This window comes from Photinus pyralis, unplaced genomic scaffold (assembly GCF_008802855.1).
Source record: "Photinus pyralis isolate 1611_PpyrPB1 unplaced genomic scaffold, Ppyr1.3 Ppyr1.4_unclustered_Scaffold2298, whole genome shotgun sequence".
In the NCBI taxonomy this organism is placed as follows: Eukaryota; Metazoa; Arthropoda; class Insecta; order Coleoptera; family Lampyridae; genus Photinus; species Photinus pyralis.
The window spans coordinates 1-12397 of record NW_022171173.1 but is presented as its reverse complement, the minus strand read 5'-3'; the positions used below and the strand labels follow the sequence as shown (position 1 = coordinate 12397).

The 12397-nt window shown below is 37.7% G+C and overlaps 2 protein-coding genes across 2 annotated transcripts; one reads left to right on the top strand and one right to left on the bottom strand.

Moving 5' to 3' along the window:
- Positions 1–245: 245 nt before the first annotated feature.
- On the bottom strand, positions 246–2037 carry LOC116181809. The gene is made up of 2 exons (XM_031502235.1): positions 852–2037; positions 246–382 (listed from the first exon to the last, which is right to left on the bottom strand). Exons 1-2 carry the CDS (start codon positions 2035–2037, stop codon positions 246–248), a joined length of 1323 nt encoding a protein of 440 aa, XP_031358095.1.
- Positions 2038–8071: 6034 nt separating this feature from the next.
- LOC116181810 lies at positions 8072–11229 on the top strand (the record flags this gene model as incomplete). Its single annotated transcript, XM_031502236.1, has 5 exons — positions 8072–8242; positions 8297–8378; positions 10348–10570; positions 10627–10815; positions 11090–11229. Coding segments are annotated over exons 1-5 (642 nt in total), but the record flags the coding sequence as incomplete, so codon positions are not given.
- Between the last annotated feature and the right edge of the window lie 1168 nt (positions 11230–12397).

Genomic DNA, 12397 nt, shown 5'->3' with positions numbered 1-12397 from the left:
AAATCAAACTGTACTATTGTATGTCACTATATTGCAGAGTCCCAAGGAGTTTTAATTAGACGAATAGTAGACGATAACAAGTTTTGAAAATTTTTTAAACGGCAACGATAAATCAAGATGAATAATTGACGTTAGCAACTGATTCAACAAACGCAACATAGCTAAGAGGGGTGAGTGGAAGCGAAAAGTAGTCGTCGGAATGTGAAACATATCAGTTGAACGTGTCGTCCGATTAGGATTAAGGATTAGCAGATAGCCGGGTACGGACGTTTCGCCCCCGCCGTTTCGCCCCCGACCGTTTTCGCCCCCGCCCTTTCATCCCCAGCCGGTTCGCCCCTAAACCGTTTCGCCCCCGAACCATTTCGCCCCCAGAGTTGTACCCCTACATTTAACCATTGGCCCGACACGTTAAAACTGTATACTTGAACGGGCAGAACGTGCCCACTGGACCCTGTGCATTTTCATTGCTTGTATTCATCTATTAATTGCGTACCTACTGAAATTATTGAATTGTTTATAAATAAGCACAATGATCAGCAAGAATTTTATTTTTATTGTTTTAGCAGGTTACATATAAATATAAAAATAAGATATCTTAACATATTTCGCTGTACAATCGGAACAATTTCAAAATTCGAAGTTGTACGCTATCCCATGCAAATAATCGGTAAGATGGCGATCTTCAAAATCTTCAACGATTCTTTTGATTCGAGCTGATATTGCAACATACTTCTTGTTTCTTGGATTTCCTTGATTTCCTGCAATGGATTGTATTATTTCGTAATTATGAATACCTTGCTGCTTCCGCAAACATTCAATAAAACGAAAAATATTTGGAAATTGGGACCCACAAGTTTCTTGAAAAGCGCGGTGCCATCCCTCCACGTGATTATTTGTGCGATGTTGGTCGTTAAGAGTGCGCTGATAAACATTCCAAATTTGAGTTGGAAATAGTGGAATTTGACGCCCACGACGTAGTCTTCGACCAATATATGTGTCTTCGAAATAATTCGCTATGGGTACAGCCTCTTCAGGAAATCCTTCGGTTTCAAGTAATTCGGTGAATGAGTCGCTTACGTTATGTTCAGGAACAAACGCCAAAGCAGGAATCATTCTAATCCATCGAGCGAACTCATGGTCATTCTCGTAGCGAGCTTTGAGGCCTTCACTTTGCACCTTTCTCCAAACGGATTGCGATAAATGGAAAAAACATCCAGTCTTTAAAATACCTGGAAACTCCAATTCAAATGCTTGCATGGCAGCGAGTTCGAAATCCGTCATGAGTTGAGTTGGTTGCAGTCCAGGTTGCAAACGTTTCAATTGTTGTAAAAATGTAACATACGTAGCTCTTGTTTTATTCGGTAAGAGAGCGTACACTAGCGGAACAACGGCACTGTTTTTGATGGCGTGGAGGGTGTAAAGTTGTTCAAAAATAGCTGGTGCGGTACTGAACGTGCCATCTGCAAACCATTCTTGACTTTGGGCCAAAAGATGAAGGTTGCTTCTGGTTGAAAAGATGAGGATCCTTCCTGGCATCAGTTGATTCTCCGAATCGTACATTAGAAACTGTTGCACTTCACCATCAATAACGATTTCACTAAAACCTCGGGGAATCACCAATTCTTGCATATTTCTTGGAAGCGCAGGTGCTTCTTCATCTCGTCTGGCTCTGCGGATCGTTTTCTTCAATGCATCCTTTTTTGGCATGATTGCAGCAACATCTGCGTGAGCTTGTGGGATGACATTTGCTATAATTTGATGTGGGCTCTCCTGTGTCGTTGCGGCACGCTCCTTTACCGTCGTAACCAATCGAATGGCTGCTGGCCTGGCAGCTTGTGCTGCATGGTTATGATGCGTAACTGTTTTCACCACTTCACCATCTTTTCCGTTTGTCCATACTCGACCCTTGCAGCTTGATCGGAGTTCGCGCACCCATATCCCATGTTCTCCATTTTTTGTTTTTTTGGAGAAAACGTAAATGTGGTTTTCATGGACAAGTTTGTTCTTATTTCGCTTTGATAAAACGTGGTCCGCCATTGCTATCAATACGAGATGACTAAACGAGCCGTCACGAAACACACAATACAAATGATTGGACAATACTTATTACTGGCTTTTATAGCATTTTCGAATGTCGATTATCAATATTTCAGGTACTTAATGGTTGTGGAAGACGTAATTACAAAGAAATTAAAGTTTAGTATTAATTATAAGCATATTTGCTCTCTAAAATCACAAATTTTGCGTACAACAATGAGAAGAATGTTTACATAATTAATTTCGGTCATTAGGCCAGTCATTAGAAAGAGTGTATACACTTTCTAAAATTTTCAAATTCGCAGTCATGAATATATAATTACTCTGATTACAGAGCAATTAAAGTTTGGTGTCAATTATGCAACATATTCGGTGTCCAAAATTACAAATTTTCAATATGAGCCATTACAATTCTTGCTGATCATTGTGCTTATTTATAAACAATTCAATAATTTCAGTAGGTACGCAATTAATAGATGAATACAAGCAATGAAAATGCACTGGGTCCAGTGGGCACGTTCTGCCCGTTTAAGTATACAGTTTTAACGTGTCGGGCAAATGGTTAAATGTAGGGGTACAACTCTGGGGGCGAAACGGTTCGGGGGCGAAACGGTTTAGGGGCGAACCGGCTGGGGATGAAACGGCGGGGGCGAAACGGTCGGGGGCGAAACGTCCGTAAACCGCAGATAGCTTTGGTCCACTAGATTATTCCATAGTTTATGACCAAACTGTACCAAAGTTATGCTTCTGCGATTAGCAAGACTTTGTATTTCAAATTCATGCCTGAGATCTGCAGATCTAACATTAAATTCGGGGTAGGTGTTATTTTTTTTTAAATATAGGAATCTTAGAAATCTATTTTGAACTTTTTCGATGCGTTTTATTTGGTAAAGTGTATGGGGATGCCAAACTACGGATGCATACTCTAGCCTGGGTCTGACCAGCGTGAAGTACAAGATTTTTAACGTACGAATGCATTTAAAATTAGCAGATTGTCTAAGAACAAAACATTTTGTAAGCGCTAGTAGCAATGTTTTCAATGTGTTTATTAACGTTGAGAGAAGAATCATACACAACACCAAGGTCTTTGATAGATTCCACTCGTTTTAGTTTTGTTCCAAACATGTCGTAATCGAATCTTATATTGATTCTGGTGCGAAATATAGATAAAACTAGGCATTTGGAGATATTTAGTGGAAGTTTATTGTTAAGGCTCCACTTAAGTAGACGGTCTATGTCCTTTTGAAGGAGGTTACAATCCTCAACAGAGACAAGCTCAGAATAGATTTTTAAGTCATCTGCGAACATAAGTGAGTTTGAGGTAATTATGGACATACGCAAATCGTTAATAAAGATCAAAAACAACAGTGGTCCTAGGTTGGACCCTTGAGGTACACCTGAATTGGCCTCAAACTTTCCTGAAGTATTACCATCAAATTTTACTTATATATGTCGTAGTCTTTTAGTGAAATCCGTCATTTCACGAAACGCCTAGTCCGAGGCCTAGTCATTTAGTGAAACGCTGAAAATTTGTACGTGTGGGGTAACTTCCCTTCCCCTTCTAGATCGATAAGGATACCATTTATCGATTTCCAATGGGAACGGAATCCAATCGCTTGGCCCTGGAAAGTACACTGTGCCACAGTTTCATATAAATGACTAGGCGTTTCGTGAAATGACGGATTTCACTAAAAGACTACGACACACACACACACACACACACACACACACACACATATATATATATATATATATATATATATATAACTGTGGCCTCGCCTGTACCCATCGCTTTACACTGTATTATATATATATACCGAGTGGTGCCTAGCGCGACGCAGCATAGGGATTTCAATGGTAATTTCTTTATAGTCAATTAGTAGCTCCCCTAATTATATATACCGAGTGGTGCCTAGCGCGACGCAGCATAGGGATTTCAATGGTAATTTCTTTATAGTCAATTAGTAGCTCCCCTAATTATTTTAGAGCAAAAGTCTAAATACGTTTTTTTTAGAGCAAAAAATTCTGCATCTGTTCACACTTTTAGTTATAATTTTCCATTTTTCAAAACCGTAGAAATCGACAAAATAAAAAGGTTCATTTTACAATAAATCAAATATTCCTTGGAATTACCTAAAAAAACAGCGATCACGTTTCATTATTTGCCTTTGACGTATATTAAATTTATACTTGTTTATAAATTTGTTAAAGAACTGCAAGTGTAATAACGTCCAAATGTCCGTCAAAACCATCAGGAAAACCACAATACATTCAACGTTTTGGCTGCAGTAGCGAAAATCCGAATATAAGTTTAGGAACAGATCTTCTTCAAATCAGTTTTTTTCTTCGATTATGTAGGTACTCTGATTCCGTAAAATGATAAACAAATAGTATCTGATGCAGAGGCAGCATACATTCTCTAAAAAACATTACCCTAAGATGCCTTTTATTGCGTCGGTTAGTTGTAACAGAATTAAATATGAAAATCGTTCGACGTCAAACAAACAACGATAACTTAGATGCGATGCGCTTGTAGTTTGTTAAAAGATTCCAAAGCATCACTGATTTATAAAAATGTAATTTTTTATTTTGTCGATCTCTACGGTTTTGAAAAATGAAAAATTATAACTAAAAGTATGAACAGATGCAGTATTTTTTTCTCTAAAAAAACGTATTTAGACTTGCTCTAAAATAATTAGGGGAGCTAGTAATTGACTATAAAGAAATTACCATTGAAATCCCTACGCTGCGTTGCGCTAGGCACCACCCAGTATATCCGTTAACGTAGCCCGCCAAGAGCTTTTCATAGCTCTAAAAAATCCTACATCTAGAGGTTGCGTAAGGTGTGTCGAATTTGGCACAAGACACACAAAATCAATTTCATTTCCTACACACCATTTTAAAACATCATCCTCTAAATTGGATGAAAGGTTATCCCCAATAAGGACCTTACGACCTTTTAACCTCTTTGCATGGGGTAAAAATGTTGTCAAAAAAATCTCGAAATGTCACGGAGTCTATCCATCCACTATTTGTACGATTGTACCTACATCGTCTGAAACAACAGCTCCACCTTGTTTCCAAGTGTCGTACAAATGTATGCTCTTGTAAATAATACAAGGCGGCAAGAGTGTACCATCTACTGACCTACACACCATTATTGTTGTTGCACTCTTTGAATGATTACAAATTTTTTCAGGGTATTTCACCCCTCTTCGGTAAATACCCCATTTTTTGCCTGGGTCGTCAGAAACGTTAGTCTCATCATAGTTAAAGATGTTTGATGGAATTTCCTTTAATGTTTGTTCCAAATTAGTGAAATAATTATTTACTGTCTCTTTCGAAACTGTGGCTCGAGCTTTTTCAATGTTAGTGACCAAACGCTGACCATACGAATTTTTATGGCGCTTTAAAACGCTAAGAGCCCAGTCTTTTCCCGGCAAATTATTTATAAATTGTGGAACAATGCGACCCTTTTCTAAAAAACATTTGGCCATCATTCTTAAGTCTAATAAATAGGGGGGAATCCCCAATCAGCGCATTTCGCCACTGCTGAGAGAATTTCTGTTTCTGAGAAAATCGCTTGTCGCCCTGGTTTCCTAATATGCCTACCTTTAAACTTATTATTTAAAGAGGCATAGGGTATTTTAAATTTAACAGATGCATTCTGCATACTTAAGAGTTCCGTTTGCAATTTCCGTAAGTGCTTCATCCAAAACTTCCTGCAAGTTTATGTATTGCCTAGTACCAGGTTTTTTTCTTATATTGGCGCACAATGGTAAACTGAAAATGAAATAGACAAAAAAAGTAGAACACTATCTTAATTATACGCGGGGCTACTTTGATTGGTGGTCAAAGTTACCCCACGACGTGTTTTGCAATTTTTCCTCCACGTTTACAACAACAAAAATAAGTTAAAGGCGATAACTAGTACACGAAAGGTGTCCAAAGAACATGTATAATCACTTACCTTCAGAAAAAAATTTGGATGGCGTGCACTATTGAAGTTATTCACACCACAAAAATTGTTCAAAAATTTCGTACACAAAGTTGTATCCGGGGTTCCACTGCTCCTACCCGGTGCAGTTGCCTCCGAGGTTCGAAGAATGATTTAACATATGGTATGCATAAAATATATCCAACGAGGGACCTTATTTGCGCCATAAGATTCCAACCACCGTTGAAAATCCGAAAAAATCTCTTGTGGTACTTACTCATCCCAAGACACTTTCTGTTCCCACATCTTCCTTAGCAATAGCTTGGGCAATAAAGTAGCCGGGCATGTAAAATCTACGGGATCGAAGATCTGCGCAATGGATACCATGGTTTTTTTGGCACTGGACATGAATGAACCAGCTCACAATCCTTAATGACATCAGTCGCTACATTCACAGTGTCATCAAACTTATTCCAAACGAGGCCTAAAATTGGAATCAACTGGCTTCCTGCTTGCCCAGTATACTCCCACCCTCCCAACTCAAATTTTCCGAGGTTCATCACCGCCGTGGACTCTGATATAAAATCTTTAAATTCACTCTCCTCTGATAGGCTCGTAACGCAGTTATCCACGTAGAAACTAGTTGCAAGCTTGGCCAAATTTTCGGAGATCAAATGATTATGTCCCTTCGCTTTCTGAATATGTAATTCGATCGTCGCTCCTAAGAGGAAAGGACTACAACTCAGACCAAAGACTACTCGCCAATGCCTATAGATGACTTCTCTTCCTTTAGAATCCACCCATAAAAAACGTAGAACATCACGATCGCTTCTTCGACGATACAACACGTCGTTTCAATTTCTGCTCCATTTCTTTTTAGATGTTGCTTACAACAATCCCTCGAAGAAAATGGACAACACACGTAGCTGCAGACGGTCTTTGAAATGCGAAGACTCCGAATTCACCAGCTGATCACTCTCTTATGCACAATGTGCGTTCTAGCGCTGAAAACCTCACCGCAGTGTCCTGTCACGGTCGCCAAATGTTGCTCCTACCCGATGCAGTTGCCTCCGAGGTTCGAAGAATGATTTAACAGATGGTATGCATGGTATGGTATGACATGGTAACTATTTTATACCAGAAGGGAGGGCTCTATTTTTCATAAATTGTACAAACGCAAGGCTTTTTGACCAGTTTGTTGTGTTGTTGTCTTGCATCCAGCCTACTAACATTTTCTCAATGTCTTGGTTAGCTCGCTCTACTGACACTTGACTTTGGCTATGCCTTGGTTTTCCATGAACCAACTCTACCTCAGGCCAGTATGACACCACCTAGTTGATCACTGCATTAACGAACTGTCTGCCATTATCTGAGTGCAAAATACATGGGGCGCCAAAAGTCAGAAATATGTCTGTTAATTGATAGGCAACTTCCTCCGTCCTCTCGCTTTGCAGTGACCAATTTAAGTGATCCTGGTACACCATAATATACTTGAACCCGTGATCCTCTTGTGCATGTCTATTAAATCTACCTGGCAACGGCTGTTCATTTCCGAATGCAGTATAGGTTTGGAAACGAGACCCCTCTTCTTACTCTGACTAGTTTCACACATTGATATGCAAATATTTGTGTGAAACCTATCATATCAATAGTTATATTTGCATATTTTCTGGAAGTTTTAGTCCTCAACCTATCTCGACCTCCATGTCCAATAGCAACGCGCGCTGCTTCAATAATGTCAAAAATTTCTTCAGCAGGTAGATAATATTTAATAGGTTCTGTAAACTTTTTTCTTCTATGTGAAGAATCGCTGGTTGCAAAATACTTCTTGTAATAACACAACGCGGGAACATATAACAACTATTTATTTAACATACTTTGAAACATTGAAAATTTTGTACATTCGCGTGGAAAGTCAAGAACGTAATGCCCTTTCTCAATTGTAACTACAATGTTCTTGAGAGCAGAGGGAAATAACCCAGCTAACCATGGAAGGTCTGAGAACCGTCGGCCGAATGTATGCATTGAATGTGCATAATGCAGGTGCTTAAACAGTATAAATACTGCAGTAACATTCAACTACGCCAATGTAATTTATTACTGCAGCACCGCGTGAGCATCTTTTGGGTTGTATTTTATTAACGCATATTTATTGTGCATATTCAACAACAATGAAACGAGAATTATCGGCTAGGAGATGACCGCTATTATTAAGTGCAGTTCAAGCGTTGGTTCTGTGCATGCTATCTAGGAACTTCTCATGTCAAGGTTGGTATTAAGGTAAGTAAGTATATGATTGGTACTACTAATTTTTATTTTTAGTGTCGCTGCAAATGGCGGATATTGTTTCTTTTGCTTTTTTTTAAGAAATTGTTCAGTGTTTGCGAATGTCTCAAAAGCACAAGTGAGTTTTTATACCGATTACTTTATACCCGTATATACAGTCAGGTTTCCATTTGCGTACCGTTTGTTTGACTAAAAAGATAGGTGCATGTTTACTTCAATGCTATTTTATCATGTCCTTTGCTTATAAACGACAAAGCCTTCGTCAAAGGCAACGAAATATAAAAAACCAAGTACAACAAGTCATCAATTTAATTGAACTTGAAAATAAGTACAATGAAGAAAGTACTCCAATAGGCACTAACAAGATAATGAAGTAATAATGAAGCTGCTGCCTCGTCTTCTAGAAAGATTTTGTATACTCAATCTTTCGATGCATCTTTTGATGAGGACGGTGAAGTACACGAGGCCTCGCAGCAGACAATTGCAATACCTTTTCTAAATCGGAACTTCTTTAACGTAGAAGTAACTGCTACAGAAGAAACCAACATCAACGATAACTTTAGTGATGAAATTTGTTTGGAAAATCGTAAGTCGAGTGATTCATCTAAAGAGTTTCTTCAGAATTGGAGCAAACGCAATAAAATTTCGCATGTTGCACTTACTGAACTATTAAAATGGTTTAAATTAAAGCCCAATATTAGTGATTTGCCACAGGACTCGCGTACTTTACTTAAAACTCCCAGAAAAATGTTCGGCATTAGAAAATTTTCAGATGGTTGCAAATTTTATTACTTTGGATTAAAAAAAAATTATCTAAACTTTATTTAAGATTTCTTTGTGACGAGATGGAATTAAATTTTAATATTGATGGCCTTCCTCTGCATAAAAGCACCAAGCAACAATTTTGGCCAATTTTATGTGTTGTAAGTAACCTAGCCGATCAATCTCCATTTATTGTAGCACTGTATTTCGGTCACAAAAAACCTCCACTTGAAGAATACTTATGTGATTTTATAAATGAACTAAAAATCTATTTAAAAGATGGTTTAGTTCTTAATAATACCATTATAAAAATTACTGTGCGGTCATTCTGTTGTGACATGCCTGCCAGATGTTTTGTAAAGAATGTCATGAATCATAACAGTTATAGTGGTTGTGATAAATGTAGTGTAAGAGGTGACATTAAGAATAAACGCATGATATTTTGTAATTTAACAGCAGATCTTCGAACAACAGAATCTTTTGAAATACTTACCGATAGTTATCATAAGGGCAGCAGTCCTCTTTCTAAATTGCCTGTAGATATGATGACTGCTTTCCCAATTGATTATATGCACTCTGTTTGCCTTGGAGTGATGAGAAAGCTGTTATTTCTATGGAGGGATAAAGGCAAACCTTACGGCATTAAAAATATCATTGATGTAAATACACTCATATTAGAATTGAGACCATACTGGCCTGCCGAATTTAACAGAAAACCTAGATCATTATCAGAGTTAGAGCATTGGAAGGCGACAGAATATAGACAGTTTTTACTTTATGTAGGACCCATTGTGTTGAAAAAGAAGCTACCTCATACCATTTTGTGTAACTTTTTATTGTTAAAGTTTGGCATATCAATACTGTTGAATGAAAACCTGAATAAGTCATATAATCAATATGCAGACAAGTTATTGCGCTTATTTGTAAAACACGCAATCGCTATATATAGCAAAGAGTTTTGTGTCTATAACGTTCATTCGTTAATCCACCTTTCGAAAGATGCCAAAATATTTAACACGCTAAATACAATCAACTGTTTTGCATTTGAAACTTTCTTAGGCAGCTTAAAAAATCTACTTAGAAAGCCCAATTTACCTCTAGAACAAATTGTAAGGCCTTACGAAGAATTAGGTACTGTGGGTCCAAATAGAAATCCACAGAATTTTGAAATGTGACGTTTTTGCACATAAATAATAGCTGATTAACTAGTATCAAGTCAAACAGTGTCCATATTTCTGATAATTTATTACTAATTTAATGGGATGTTATTATCACTATCTGAGATAAGCTTTTTCGTCAGGTGAATAATAAACATTCAATTTTAGAAAATGGAAGGTAGTAAAGGGACTCCAATAAGTCAACGTACCGCGCTATTATTAAAATTGTCTAAACAGGAACAAACCAACTTCGGAAGTGTCCAAAGTGAACCGTACTCAAAAAAAGTATCAAGATGGGTGGCATCTTTACCTTACAATCTAAATGAAACTGCAGCATACGGAGCTGATGATAACCAGTCATCGCAAATTTGTTCTCTAGATAGTTCTGCAGGTAAAATGCAGTTTAAAAGAAAAATGTAGCAGTCTTGGAAAGCGTTTTTTTTTCAGGATGTGTTGCAAACATCCATGAAACCGAAAATTGTTCGCCAGTATTGAACTACTTGCTGACTGAGGCTGAAGAGAGTAGGCAAACCGTGGGTGCAAATACTGATAATAATGAAAATATGAATAGTGGTAGTGATGACATAATTGATAATGATCAAACATCGCAAAGGTGCGCTGTAAATAGCTCTTCAGGTAAAACCCAGTTTTAAAAGGAGACGCTGTTATTTTAGAATAATATATTTTTTTCCTCGGTGTTGCTGCTACCGAAATTATTTCTTGTGAAGACCGAAACTATACCCCACTATCAAACAAAATACCAACTGAAATTAAAGACGATTCTGTGGTTGATATTTCACTGAAAGAAGCCAAAAGCGGCCATGAATGTATACATACCTCCTCTGTAAATAAAGGTAACGAAGTATAAATTATCATACTGTAAAAGTGTTTCATGATTTACTGTTTTTAGGTACCGAGTCGTTTACAAGCGCACAAGCCGATGACGTCGAGTCACCCATTGATGATTCAGATGCTGACCCGAACTACTCTTCCTCTTCCTCTTCAAGCTCATCTTTTTTGTCAGATATAGAAGAAGTCAGAGAACAGAAAGTCAGAAAAAGGAAACTGAAACCTGAAGCATGGAAAAAAAATATTGCAAAACATCGTCGGAATGCTAGACTTGAATACGTATCAACTTCAAAAAGTAAAAAGGTAATCAAAGCTAGAGAGATTGGTCCACCTTGTGACAAGTGTCGATTAAAATGCAAAGAAAAGATTACTGCAGAACAAAGAAAATTGATATTTTCTGACTACTGGAACATGGCAGATTTGTAGTGGAAGGGCGGTCATATAATTATGATCGAACTTCACTTACAGGTAAGTTCGTTTAATCATTAATTATATTTCCCGCCCTTCCACTACATGATCATTGGTAGATGTTTAAAGATTTCAGCAATTTAGTACTGCCACATATTTTATTATTATAAAATAGAAAACCTCCTACCAACAGTAGGTACAACTTATGTACAAAAACTATATCCTAAAAAATGCTTACATACTACCAAGCATCTCATAATCTTAAGCATAAAACCAACTAACCACTACGGTTAATGCGGCAGCAAAGTATTTGCCTGTAAAACTGAGTTACCAAAGGTCTGGTTAACTTTAACAGAGCAATGGTAGAATTTTGCAAATACGGAAGAGTTAGCCGTCCAACCTGCAGTCTTCCGAATTTCATCCAAGCTAACCTCTGCTCGGTAAGCTGCAGAAGTACTGGCATGCCTTGTGGAATGAGGCTTAAACAACTCTGTGTCTACTCCACTTTTACTTAACATGCCCTTAATCCATCGACTAAGGGTCTGGCTTGACACTCTGCCATGTGGCTTTTTAAATGATATAAATAACCAATGATTTAACCTAAAGCTGGCAGTTTTCTTTATATACTCAAACAATACACTCGCTACACAGAGTCTAATATTACTTTTAAATAGTGGTATTTTGGTATTTGAAGAAGGGGTTGAACATTGTTTGGAGTGGAAGTTTTCACCAGATCCGGGATAAATATCTGTGCACCATCACTATTCTTAACAATATTCTCAATCTTTATACTAGCAAAGGTCTGAACTCGGTGAGCGGTTGTGATTGCAAGAAGAATCAGTAATTTCTTTCCTAATATCTCAACCGTTAGTTGATCATTATCGCCTAAAGAATCCACATAGCGTATCACAATTTCTGGATCCCAAGTGTAATTGTATCTAGGTCTAGAAGGCCGGCTCCT

What these genes read in the sequence shown, in the direction of transcription:
- LOC116181809 (XM_031502235.1), bottom strand. Translation starts at nt 2,037, where the DNA reads ATGGCGGACCACGTTTTATCAAAGCGAAATAAGAACAAACTTGTCCAT. An exon ending in CCGCGCTTTTCAAGAAACTT is followed by an intron (nt 383 to 851) that starts GTGGGTCCCAAT and finishes GGTTAAATGTAG; the next exon opens with GGGTACAACTCTGGGGGCGA.